We start from the raw sequence: 12,054 nt of genomic DNA on the forward strand, positions 1-12,054 counted from the left end.
TACACTCACTGGCCACTTTATTAGGTACACCTCGCTAGTATTGGGTTGGACCCCCTTTTGCCTTCAGAACTGCCTTAATCCTTCGTGGCATAGATTCAACAAGGTACTGGAAACATTCCTCAGAGAGTTTGGTCCATATTGACATGATAGCATCACGCAGTTGCTGCAGATTTGTCGGCTGCACATCCATGATGCGAATCTCCCGGTCCACCACATCCCAAAGGTGCTCTATTGGATTGAGATCTGGTGACTGTGGAGGCCATTTGAGTACAGTGAACTCATTGTTATGTTCAAGAAACCAGTCTGAGATGATTCGAGCTTTATGACATGGCGCATTATCCTGCTGGAAGTAGCCATCAGAAGATGGGAACACTGTGGTCATAAAGGGATGGACATGGTCAGCAACAATACTCAGGTAGGCTGTGGCATTGACACGATGCTCAATTGGTACTAAGGGGCTCAAAGTGTGCCAAGAAAATATCCCCCACACCATTACACCACCACCACCAGCCTGAACCCTTGATACAAGGCAGGATGGATCCATGCTTTCATGTTGTTGATGCCAAATTCTGACCCTACCATCCGAATGTTGCAGCAGAAATCGAGACTCATCAGACCAGGCAACGTTTTTCCAATCTTCTATTGTCCAATTTTGGTGAGTCTGTGCGAATTGTAGCCTCAGTTTCCTGTTCTTAGCTGACAGGAGTGGCACCCGGTGTGGTCTTCTGCTGCTGTATCCCATCTGCCTCAAGGTTCGACGTGTTGTGCGTTCAGAGATGCTCTTCTGCATACCTCGGTTGTAATGAGTGGTTATTTGAGTTACTGTTGCCTTTCTATCAGCTCGAACCAGTCTGGCCATTCTCCTCTGACCTCTGGCATCAACAAGGCATTTTCGCCCACAGAACTGCCGCTCACTGGATATTTTCTCTTTTTCGGACCATTCTCTGTAAACCCTAGAGATGGTTGTGCGTGAAAATCCCAGTAGATCAGCAGTTTCTGAAATACTCAGACCAGCCCGTCTGGCACCAACAACCATGCCACGTTCAAAGTCACTTAAATCACCTTTCTTCCCCATTCTGATGCTCGGTTTGAACTGCAGCAGATCGTCTTGACCATGTCTACATGCCTAAATGCATTGAGTTGCTGCCATGTGATTGGCTGATTAGAAATTTGCGTTAACGAGCAGTTGGACAGGTGTGCCTAATAAAGTGGCCGGTGAGTGTATAAATGTGGTTTATAGGCAATAATATATTATATAATGTTAGTATAGACCCAAAAATAAGCAGAGACAACTTTTTGTCATGTCACACAACAAATTTCAACTCATCGCAAACTGTGTCTCTTATGAAAAGATGCCCGAAATGAATCCATTTTTACAACTGCCTGTGAATGTGTGCAGCATCCTATCTACCCCAGCACCCATTCCACTTCCTTTACCTGGCCTGGGAGCTGTCCAATGGGGCGGTGACCAGGTGTCTCCGGCTGTCCCTGTTGAAGACCAGGGCCTTGCCGCTGGCCAGCACCCCGCAACCAAAGCTGACCTCTGCTCCCCGCAGGGAGGAGAAGCTGTGGTAGGAGGAGAGCCGTGGGCTGGAGAAACCCTCTGACAGGAAGGCTGGGAAAGTCTGGGAGGCCAGCTCACATGCTGGACCACTGAAGCCTGGATCACATCTGAAGAGACGGAGGAAAGAATGATTGGTTAAAGGAAGAGTGGAGGGACAGAAGGAATGGAAATGAAAGAAAGGAAAGGAAAGGAGAAGAAAGGAAAGGAGAAGAAAGCAGGAGTTCAGGGGAGAGGCGAGGAGAGGCGAGGAGAGGTGGAAAGGAAAAATGGAAAGAAGAAAAGAGCAGAGAAGAGAAAAAAGAATAGCAAAGCAGAAAGAGAAGAAAGAAGAAGAGAAAAATTAAAAGAGAGAGTGAAGAATATAAAAGAGGAAAGATGTAATGAATATCCATTAATAAATCATGACTATCATCCAGGTTGATGACTGTTGAATAATGACTGCTGCTGCCAGGCATTTGATGGGTAATGAGTAGACGGTCATATTGGATTTATTCAGTTTAATAACCATCAGTCCTCACTTGCAGCCTGTGCGGGAACAGTGTCCTCTTCCAGAGCAGAAACGAAGGCAGGCTGGACCAATATACACTAGAAAAGTACAAAGGACAGACAAAACAGACAAGGGAATCATCACATTGATTTTCATGCTTCTTTTGCTTGGTTACTGTTGTTGCTATTGTTCTACTCATCACCTCTGTTACTGCACCAATCCACCTCCGTGCAATCAATTAAAGTGCATCTAATCTAAATAAAGACCTTCCATTACAGCACAACATGCCCAAAGACCCCAAATACACTTCATGCCCTCCTCCTTTGGGTAGATTGCCTGGAAAGGCCATGATGGTTCCAGCAGGCTGGAAGAGAGAGCTGGGGTATTACAGACACTTTGGACAGCTGTGTTTGTATGCATGTATTCAGCATGTTTATTCACAAGAACTAGTAAAGGTCATTTGGATTGACTGAGTGCTGGGCTTCCTGTTTTGTTCTTGTTTTCTTTCCCCCTTTTCCCCCCCAATTGTATCGGGCCAATTACCCCACTCTTCCAAGCCAACCTGGTCACTGCTCCACCCCCTCTGTTGATCCAGGGAGGGCTGCAGACTACCACATGCCTCCTCCGATACATGTGGAGTCGCCAGCCGCTTCTTTTCACCTGACAGTGAGGAGTTTCACCAGGGGACGGAGCGCGTGGGAGGATCACGGTATTCCCCCCAGTTCCCCCTCCCCTCCAACAAGTGCCCCAACCGACCAGAGGAGGCCCTAGTGCAGCGACCAGGACACATAGCCACATCCGGTTTCCCACCCACAGACACAACTAATTGTGTCTGTAGGGATGCCAACCCAAGCCGGAGGTAACACGGGGATTTGAACCAGTGATCCCCGTGTTGGTAGGCAATGATTCCATTGCCCGCCACGCTACCTGGACGCCCACTTCTTGTTTTATTAATCTTGCGTAGAGCCACTCCTGTCACAGGGGCACACCGGACTACTTCCGACATGGCCCTGTGAGGGAGGATGGGTTTTCTCGGCCCTTAAGAGTGCCAGTGTGTTATGTATGTATACTCTGTTCTAACCGTTGTCTATGGCCCACATGTTGCCAGCTCCAACCCCCGTCTGCCTCCACCGGAACTGCGTGGTTTCAGTCAGGGCAGCGTTGGGCAGTGGGATGGAGATCCTGGTCCAACTGGAGAGACAAGCACAAGAGGAATGGTTGGATAAGGATGAGTGAGATTAGGATTCAGACGACACTGAATTTGGACAGACTGCCTGGCAGAGAGACAGCTTGCTTTTTATTGACCAATATTTGGACAGGCTCAATGAAAAGCAGACAACACACACATACACACACACACACACACACACACACACACACACACACACACACACACACACACACACACACACACACAAGATAGTGGAGCAAAGTGGAGCAAACGTTGATAAAGACGTTACTTGACTCGCACCCGCTGTAGTTGTCGGAGGAGTAGACGGTGCTGTGAGGCAGGTGGGGTCCTGCACAGAGCTCCGGAAGACACTCGGTGTGGAGCAACGACCAGGTACGACCGTGATTAGTGGAAAACTCCAGACTGACACTAACAGAAGAGACAGAGACACAGACTTTCTCATCTCCACATACCGATTGCATGATGTGTTTAAAATCTAAAAAAAAAAACAAAAAAAAAAACCAAACTCCAAAGCCTTACTGGAACTATAGACATTTTCCTTGGAGAAGTCAAGTGAGTCTCATAAATAACAACTGAGTTAATCATTTCCGTGTCCAGATAGCACACATTCTGGAGCTTATTAAGTGCTATTGTCTGGCAATCCTGTTTGAATTGTCATCGGTGTAACATAATACTTGACAGACTGTTTTTTTCCTTTTTGACCTTTTTCAATTTGAGAGTAAATCAAAGCAGCAGCCACTAGGCTGCCAGGCGGAGCTGTCAATTACTTCTGCTACTACTACTGTTACTACTACTACTTTCGGCTGCTCCCATTAGGGGGCGCCACAGCGGATCATCCGTTTCCATCTCTTCCTGTCCTCTGCATCTGCCTCTGTCACACCAGCCACCTGCATGTCCTCCCTCACCATGTCCATAAACCTCCTCTTTGGCCTTCCTCTTTTCCTCTGCCCTGGCAGCTCATTATTCAGCATCCTTCTCCCAACATACCCAGTATTTCTCCTCCACACATGTCCAAGCCATCTCAATCTTGCCTCTCTTGCTTTGTCTCTAAACCGTCCAGCCTGAACTGTCCTTCTAATATAATCGTTCCTAATCCTGTCCTTCTTCGTCATCCCTAGTGAAAATCTTTGCATCTTCAACTCTGCCACCTCCAGCTCCACCTCCTGTCTTTTAATCAGTGCCACCGTTTCCAAACCATACAACATAGCTGGTCTCACAACCATCTTGTAAACCTTCCCTTTAACTCTTGCTGGTACCCTTCTGTCACAAATCACTCCTGACACTCTTCTCCACCCACTCCACCCTGCCTGCACTCTCTTCTTCTCAATTCTTCAATTCAGTTCTGTCAATTACTGTGAGTCACACCAGCCTTTAGGTGTATAAAGCATGGAAAATGTTGGCCCACCTGTTGGCAGGCTGGTAGGAGCCACAGCCCAGGTTAATGGAGAACTGGGCCACATGTGTGTGGGTGCCCGGCAACACGGGAAGCAGCTGCATGAAGTCCACGGCCCACACGTGGCGGTTGGCCCCCCCATGTGACCGCTGCTCCAGACAGAACTGGGTGACTGGCGTCTGGAGCTCGGTGGGCAGCGCCACCGACACAACAGCTGGAGTCTAGGGAAGGACAGAGAGGACCGGGCACATGGGAGGTCAATATGACCAATAATGAAAGGCAAAGATTAACATTAGTGCGATCTAATGTGTCTGCACTTGAGAGAGACAGAGAGAGAGTGAGAGAGAAAGAGAAAGTGAGAGAAAGAGAGTGAGAAAGAGAGAGAGAGAGTATATGCATGTGTATTTGTGTGCGCATGCACGTACATGTGTGTGTTAGAGAAAGAGACGAGAGAGCGAGAGCGAGAGAGCGAGAGAGAGAGAGAGAGAGAGAGAGAGAGAGAGAGAGAATGGGACTGTTTTCCTGTCTCCAAATGGTGATGCACACAGTATGGTCAGGTATAATATATGACCTCCACTCCCCTGTGTGCGAGTGTGTGTGTGTGTGTCTGACCCTGTAAGAGGAGTAGGGGAGAGAGTCCAGCACCACGCGTTCCCTCCTGCCCTCTGACCTTCCAAACACAATCACGTCGTTGTCATGTGACTCTCCCGGGTCACAGTCGCCACCTCCTGGACAGAAACACACATCAACACATCAGCACGCGACTGGGAAATTTTGGACCAGTTTCTTATTTAAATGTTTGTTGTTTTCAAAAATTTTATTAACTCTGGGGGGTCTACGCATCAAATTAAGTTTCCTTCAAAAGAAAAAAAAATCTAATTCTCCGAATTGATTATGCAGCATCTCTTTTTTTTCCTTGAACTGAACAAGCTGTTTTTTGTGGGCGTCGTAATGAGTTTTTTTTTTATCCCCCCCCCTTTTTTTTTCTCCCCAGTTTGTATGAGGCCAATTACCCGACTCTTTCGAACTGTTGCTGCTCCATCCCCTCTGCCGATCCAGGGAGGGCTGCAGACTACCACATGCCTCCTCTGATACATGTGAGGTCGCCAGCCACTTCTTTTCACTGGATAGTGAGGAGTTTCACCAGGGGGATGTAACACATGGGAGGATCATGCTATTCCCCCCAGTTCCCCCTCCCCCCTGAACAGGCACACCAACCGACTAGAGGAGGCGCTAATGCAGCAACCAGGACACACACCCACATCTGGCTACACACCGGTAGACACGGCCACTTGTGTCCGTAGGGACGCCCGACCAAGCCGGAGGCAAAACGAGTATTTGAATCGGCAATCCCCATGTTGGTAGGCAACGGAATAGACCGCTACGCGACCTGGTCACCACCATGATTTTCTTTTATGTATTCATAATTTAATATCCTGATCTGAAGCTTGACTGTTGAGAGACAGCCAGTTTTGCCACAAATCTAAACTTTAAGTTTTCCTCATTCACGGGGAAGTGAGGAGAGAAGGAAGCCGGACCCTCCGTCGTATGTGCGGGGTCACTTTAGCTTGATGGTCATTGTAACTTTGTAACATTGTAACAAATTCCAACCACGTTTTCCAGCCCCCCTCATACTTTGGAAGTCACTGCAAAGATCTGAGTGGCTTTTTGTAACCAATTCACCAGTTATGCACATATGAGAGGTGTGACAGACACATATGAGAGGTGTGACAGACACATATGAGAGGTGTGACAGACACATATGAGAGGTGTGACAGACACATATGAGAGGTGTGACAGACACATATGAGAGGTGTGACAGACACATATGAGAGGTGTGACAGACACATATGAGAGGTGTGACAGACACATATGAGAGGTGTGACAGACACATATGAGAGGTGTGACAGACACATATGAGAGGTGTGACAGACACATATAAGAGGTGTGATAGACACATATGAGAGGTGTGACAGACACATATGAGAGGTGTGACAGACACATATAAGAGGTGTGATAGACACATATGAGAGGTGTGACAGACACATATGAGAGGTGTGACAGACACATATGAGAGGTGTGACAGACACATATAAGAGGTGTGATAGACAGATATGAGAGGTGTGACAGACACATATAAGAGGTGTGATAGACACATATGAGAGGTGTGACAGACACATATGAGAGGTGTGACAGACACATATGAGAGGTGTGACAGACACATATGAGAGGTGTGATAGACACATATGAGAGGTGTGACAGACACATATAAGAGGTGTGATACCCATGGTGAAGTAGAAGCGGAGGTTGCCATAGGAGGTGGTGTCCAGGTAGGGCGTGCACACCTTCCTCCGCCCATCCTTCTCCAACACCAGTGCCGAGCCCGACTCGATCTCCCCACACTGGGTCCCATGGACGGCCCCTTCAATGTCCCAGCTGGGTGGAGGGTGCAGAGGCAGGGTTAGAGTCCTTCAAACACACGACACTAGATGATGTAGAGGAGTGTTATTCCAAAATACCTCCATCTGTCCATTTTGGAGAAATGACCCCTTCCTGGAAACCATCCTCCCTTTGACAAACGATGATTCCTAACTTTAACTTTTCAGATATCCAACGACAGTATCCTAGTCATACATATATCTTCACATTGTAAGGAATCCCCTAAATATGATAAGGACATGTATTTTCTTTTTACATGAGACTTTCTTTTTTTTGGCAGGAAGATAGTTTAACTATCATGCCATACTTGTGTCCATAGCTTAGTTCTGAATATGCCAGTTTACATAAAGCATTATATAATGGCAACCACAAAATGTCTCAATATCAGTGTAAAATCATCATTATAGCTTTGGACCAGTCATGGTCAGCTTAAGGAAGTGTGAAAATGAATGAAAAGCCAGTGTGGTTGGCTCAGGAAGTCCCTTTATTAAGAGGCTGACTGCATCAGAATAAATATGGAAATTAACACTAAAAGAAGGCTCAGATGGAGTCTGTAATAAAAGGTTTAATCAACTCACACAAAGTTTCACCTACATAGTAAATTTCAACCAGGCGCTACTTGTGGCTTCTCATAAAAATATAGCCAAGTCAGCATTTCACTGATAACACAAACACACACACACACACACACACTACAAATTCACCACATAGGAAGTGTGAATTGGTGTCTTCCACAAGGTATAGCTCCCTGCAGGGTAGTGATGAAGTCAGGGAGCAATTGACATAATTCACACTTTGCAAGTAAACAAGCACAAAAGCCCAGGAGTAGAGCAGAAATGACTGGAAGAAAACTCAGAAGAGGATGCGTGCGCACAAACACACACACACACAGACACACACGCACGCACCTGTAACTACACACACATGCTGCTGCACAGTAGAGATCCTCATTAGCACTGACAGCAGTTAACTCAGTGTGTCATCTCTCTACTGTATTCTTGCTCCACAATCCCCCCCCCCCTACTTTCACACACTGTGTATATATGAGCCGGGGTGTCCCTGTCACTGCCGGTGTTGGGTTACAGTGACAGTCAGTGGAGCGTTCCTGCAGCACAAGCAGAGGTGTTCCCTGCTTGGCTCACACACGTGTCAGCGTACAGCGGCTAATGGGCAAGAGCCGTACGGCGGAGCGTGTGCGCTTTGCAGGAGGGTGTGCCGCTGTGGCACGGTGGCTGAAAAAAACACACACTTGTTTGAGTCCCATCTCATTTAAGGAAATATTCTGACAGACACTGTGCAAAGCTTCATCATTTCTCCCTAGATTTCTCCATAGTCTGTACTTTCCGTCCTTTCAGCAGTCCTAATACTGCTTCCTGGGGTCTCAGAGCCTGTGAATGTGTACCCTTGTGTGTGTGTGTGTGTGTGTGTGTGTGTGTGTGTGTGTGTGTGTGTGTGTGTGTGTGTGTGTGTGTGTGTGTGTGTGTGTGTGTGTGTTCTGCTCTGAACAGATGAAGTGCGGTCACTGTAGCAGTCAAGAGGGATGGCACTCAACTGCATCAGTTCCCCCGAAAGATCTGATCACTTGATATACAAGAAATTACAGTTAAAACACACACACACACACACACACACACACACACACACACACACACACACACACACACACACGCACACACACGGCTCCTAAGTTTCAGTTAACTTCCTTGTGAGCTGAACCAGTGTTGAGAGTTGATGACCCCGTTCCTTTGTGAGAGTTGGGTCTGGCCTCCCTCTCATTGAGAGTGATCTTAAAAAGGCTTGTGTGCGTCTGGGTAGCGTGGTGTTCTATTCCGTTGCCTACCAACACAGGGATCGCCGGTTCGAATCCCCGTGTTGCCTCCGGTTTGGTCGGGCGTCCCTACAGACACAACTGGACGTGTCTGCGGTTGGGAAGCCGGATGTGGGTATGTGTCCTGGCCGCTGCACTAGCGCCTCCTCTGGTCTGTTGGGGCGCCTGTTCAGGGGGGGAGGGGGAACTGGGGGGGAATAGCGTGATCCTCCACCGCGCTATGTCCCCCCCCATGTATTGGAGGAGGCATGTGGTAGTCTGCAGCTCTCCTTGGATCAACAGAGCGGGTGGAGCAGTGACCAGGATGGCTTAGAAGAGTGGGGTTATTGGCCGGATACAATTGGGGGGTGGGGGGGGTGTTAAAAAAAAAAGGCATGTAATTGTTATTCTTGTTCCTGTATGGAAAGGTTTTGTCCGTATGACGACACCGTTCACCGCTGCCACTGTTGTTATTTACAATTCTGCTTTATCACATCTCAACAAGCAAACTTTGGTCACTCTCCAAAGCTGTGGTTGGACCATCCCCTTTTGGGGGGGCTCCCCGATGGTGAGATCGCTCTAATTGAGAGGGAGACAAGACCCAGTCTGAGGGAAAGAGTAATATGATCAACTTGTGATTGTGGTTCACTACCTAGTCGTCCACTAATCCTGCACGCACCGAGTTTGGGTGTCTCGTAATAAGATAAAATATGACATGGCTTAACACGGACTTCAACATCTTATGGGAAGGACAATCCGATTCAGTATTGACAGGCAAGGAAAAATGTGTGGACGACATCAAGGCACCTTCATCATAACTTACTTTGACGGTGGGCTCTCAAAGTCCTCCTCCCAGTAGCTCCTCCCTTCTTCACGGTGCAAGTCGATGTCTCTGGTGGAAGCAAAGGTGTGACCAGCCCCATCGCCGCCATGGAAATACAGAGCGTTGCCTTCCGACTGGCAGGCATGCTGCACATTAAGGAAACGAGAACTCATCAGCATACAGTATGCAGTGCATTGGAGGGTAGATAAACACTCATTAGTCACCTGTCTCCGCCCACTCGTATTTTGGGAAAAAAAGAAAAGAGGCTGGTATGGGGGCTGAAGGTGACACTGTTGTGGCAGACCACCACACACCAGCTTATATCATCATCGCTGGTCGCTTGGGGTCGAGTATGACGGTCCTTTCTCTGGTCCCTCTGGGTCCTCAGGTGGGCGCCGAGGCTGATCCTGGAGCTGTATAATGGGAGGACGCCTGCCTGTGACAGCGTTTTACGTGGAGAGGCTGATGTGTCTGCAGCCACCACACGGTCCTAGGCAGGGAGTGGCCAGAGTCCAATGGCATGGAGAACCAAGACGATTGGGGACCACCCTCGGTTGCAGCCTTCATCTGCCTTCACTGCTGTTGTGACCCAGAGACATCTTCCACCAGTTCTGTCGTTGAGGTCTTTGTTGCACTGCACTTCATCTGGAACCGCCCCCTTGACCTATCCGGCTTGGCTCTTGGGATCATTGGTACACACAAGGTTCTCCACCACAACAAGGTGGCGATCAAGGAGAAGACCAGCTTATCAGAAGTCCACCCACACAGTTTACTTGGCTAACGCTGACGCATCGCCTTTCTATTCACCTCTTATTTTACAGGTTTAACACACTAGACTGGGCTGCCTATAAGGTGTCGTCGTATTTGATGGCCCCATATTAATGAACCGGCAGTTTGGGAAAGGGGGTTGATTGTATTGTAATGAGCATTTAGGCTGGAGAAACAGACAGCATTAGATTTCATACCTCGCTGGTACCGTGTGATACAGCCTCTTTTGTGGTTGAATTTAAGACCAGGGCGATCAGTTTTAAAATTGTAGGGAAATACTAACATGCTTGTATTCTACACAACCAAGCTTTCAGCTTAAAAACTGTAAAGAAATGGCTTTAAAGAGATACCAATTCCCCAAAAAAACCCTCAGGAAGGGAAGGCATTCACTTTTACAGGGAAATTCCTTGTAAAGGGCAGTAACTGAGAGACTATAACTATCTGTACAGATGTTAACAGCTCTGCTGTAATATTTCATAACCCAATAGCATGTCTAAAGATTAACGTGATTTTGATTGAGGCCACATGATGCCTTCAGTCACAGACGAATACATAAATAGCTGCTTTAACGCTCAGATAAATCACGTTAACGCCACTGGTGTGTCACGGCACCTTAACGGTAGCTCCAGGGAAGAACAGCCAGTTGGCCGTGTCCGGAGGGTCCAAGTGGTCCTCCATGAGTGTGGGTCTGTGGGCGGCGTTGACCAGCAGTATGTTGTCCAGCCCCCAGCAGGACTCATAACCCTCGGGGCCCTGGGGGGGCTCCTGGGACCAGCGCAGACGCACGCCCTCGGCCCTGCAGCCCCGCGGCAGTGGAAGCAGGTGGACCACAGTGCTGCTGTTGGTGGGAGCCCTGGATGGGATGGGGGCACACAGAATCAGGATCAGGGAGTGTGTGTGCATTTAAGCTCTACATGAGGAGTAAGTGCGGTTGCGGTTTTATGAAAAGTGGGATGGAGAGGTTCTTCGGACTACTACAGATAAAAAGCACAAGAGAGAAGTAATACAGGAGCCAACAAAACTTGAAAAAGCAACATGTGTGACACGGAGCCAGAGGGATCCGGCACCGTGAGCTGAAAGACGGGGTCTCGCCATGCCCCGCTTTAATCAACCCAGCCCAGTGGTTCAACGAAAGCATAAAAAGTTAATTAACACAGCGCCGTGGTTAACGACAAGATAATATCGTTAAAGTGTGGCTCAGTTCAAGAGCCGCGAAAAAGGAGGGATGAGACAGGAGAAGGACGTTAGAGAAATAAACGAAATGAAAAGAGTGATATCTTAGGATGAGGGGGAAAAAAAACAGGCATGCGTTTTACTACACCAGATGGAAGGGCCATGTGATGGATGTTAAGAAGGAGAGATGCTAAGAGAGGAATATTGTAGGAGGGCATATAGAGAGATAAAAATACAGACAGACAGAGACGGCAAAATTTGGAGAAAGAGAGAAAGAGACCTGATCTTCTCCAAGGTGATCCAGTCATCTGAGCCGTTGCTGCCACTGACCAGGCTGTAGGACACAAGGATGCTGGGGTCTGAGTAGCTGAACCGACAGGAGCCTGAGCCTGGTGTGCGCGTGCACAC

General features: G+C 48.1%; 1 protein-coding gene across 1 annotated transcript in view; it reads right to left on the minus strand.

The window, feature by feature from the left end:
- The window catches only part of reln (reelin), a 194,731-nt gene that overhangs the window by 56,022 nt on the left and 126,655 nt on the right, over nucleotides 1–12,054 (minus strand). Inside the window, exons 9-18 of the mRNA XM_056281407.1 lie at nucleotides 11,927–12,035; nucleotides 11,086–11,326; nucleotides 9,706–9,851; nucleotides 6,921–7,072; nucleotides 5,249–5,364; nucleotides 4,649–4,857; nucleotides 3,523–3,651; nucleotides 3,133–3,242; nucleotides 2,083–2,149; nucleotides 1,438–1,671 (exon numbers count right to left, since the gene is read on the minus strand). Coding sequence (XP_056137382.1) covers nucleotides 1,438–1,671; nucleotides 2,083–2,149; nucleotides 3,133–3,242; nucleotides 3,523–3,651; nucleotides 4,649–4,857; nucleotides 5,249–5,364; nucleotides 6,921–7,072; nucleotides 9,706–9,851; nucleotides 11,086–11,326; nucleotides 11,927–12,035 — 1,513 coding nt within the window. The remainder of the gene's footprint in view (nucleotides 1–1,437; nucleotides 1,672–2,082; nucleotides 2,150–3,132; nucleotides 3,243–3,522; nucleotides 3,652–4,648; nucleotides 4,858–5,248; nucleotides 5,365–6,920; nucleotides 7,073–9,705; nucleotides 9,852–11,085; nucleotides 11,327–11,926; nucleotides 12,036–12,054) is intronic.

Source organism: Lampris incognitus, chromosome 6 (assembly GCF_029633865.1).
Source record: "Lampris incognitus isolate fLamInc1 chromosome 6, fLamInc1.hap2, whole genome shotgun sequence".
In the NCBI taxonomy this organism is placed as follows: Eukaryota; Metazoa; Chordata; class Actinopteri; order Lampriformes; family Lampridae; genus Lampris; species Lampris incognitus.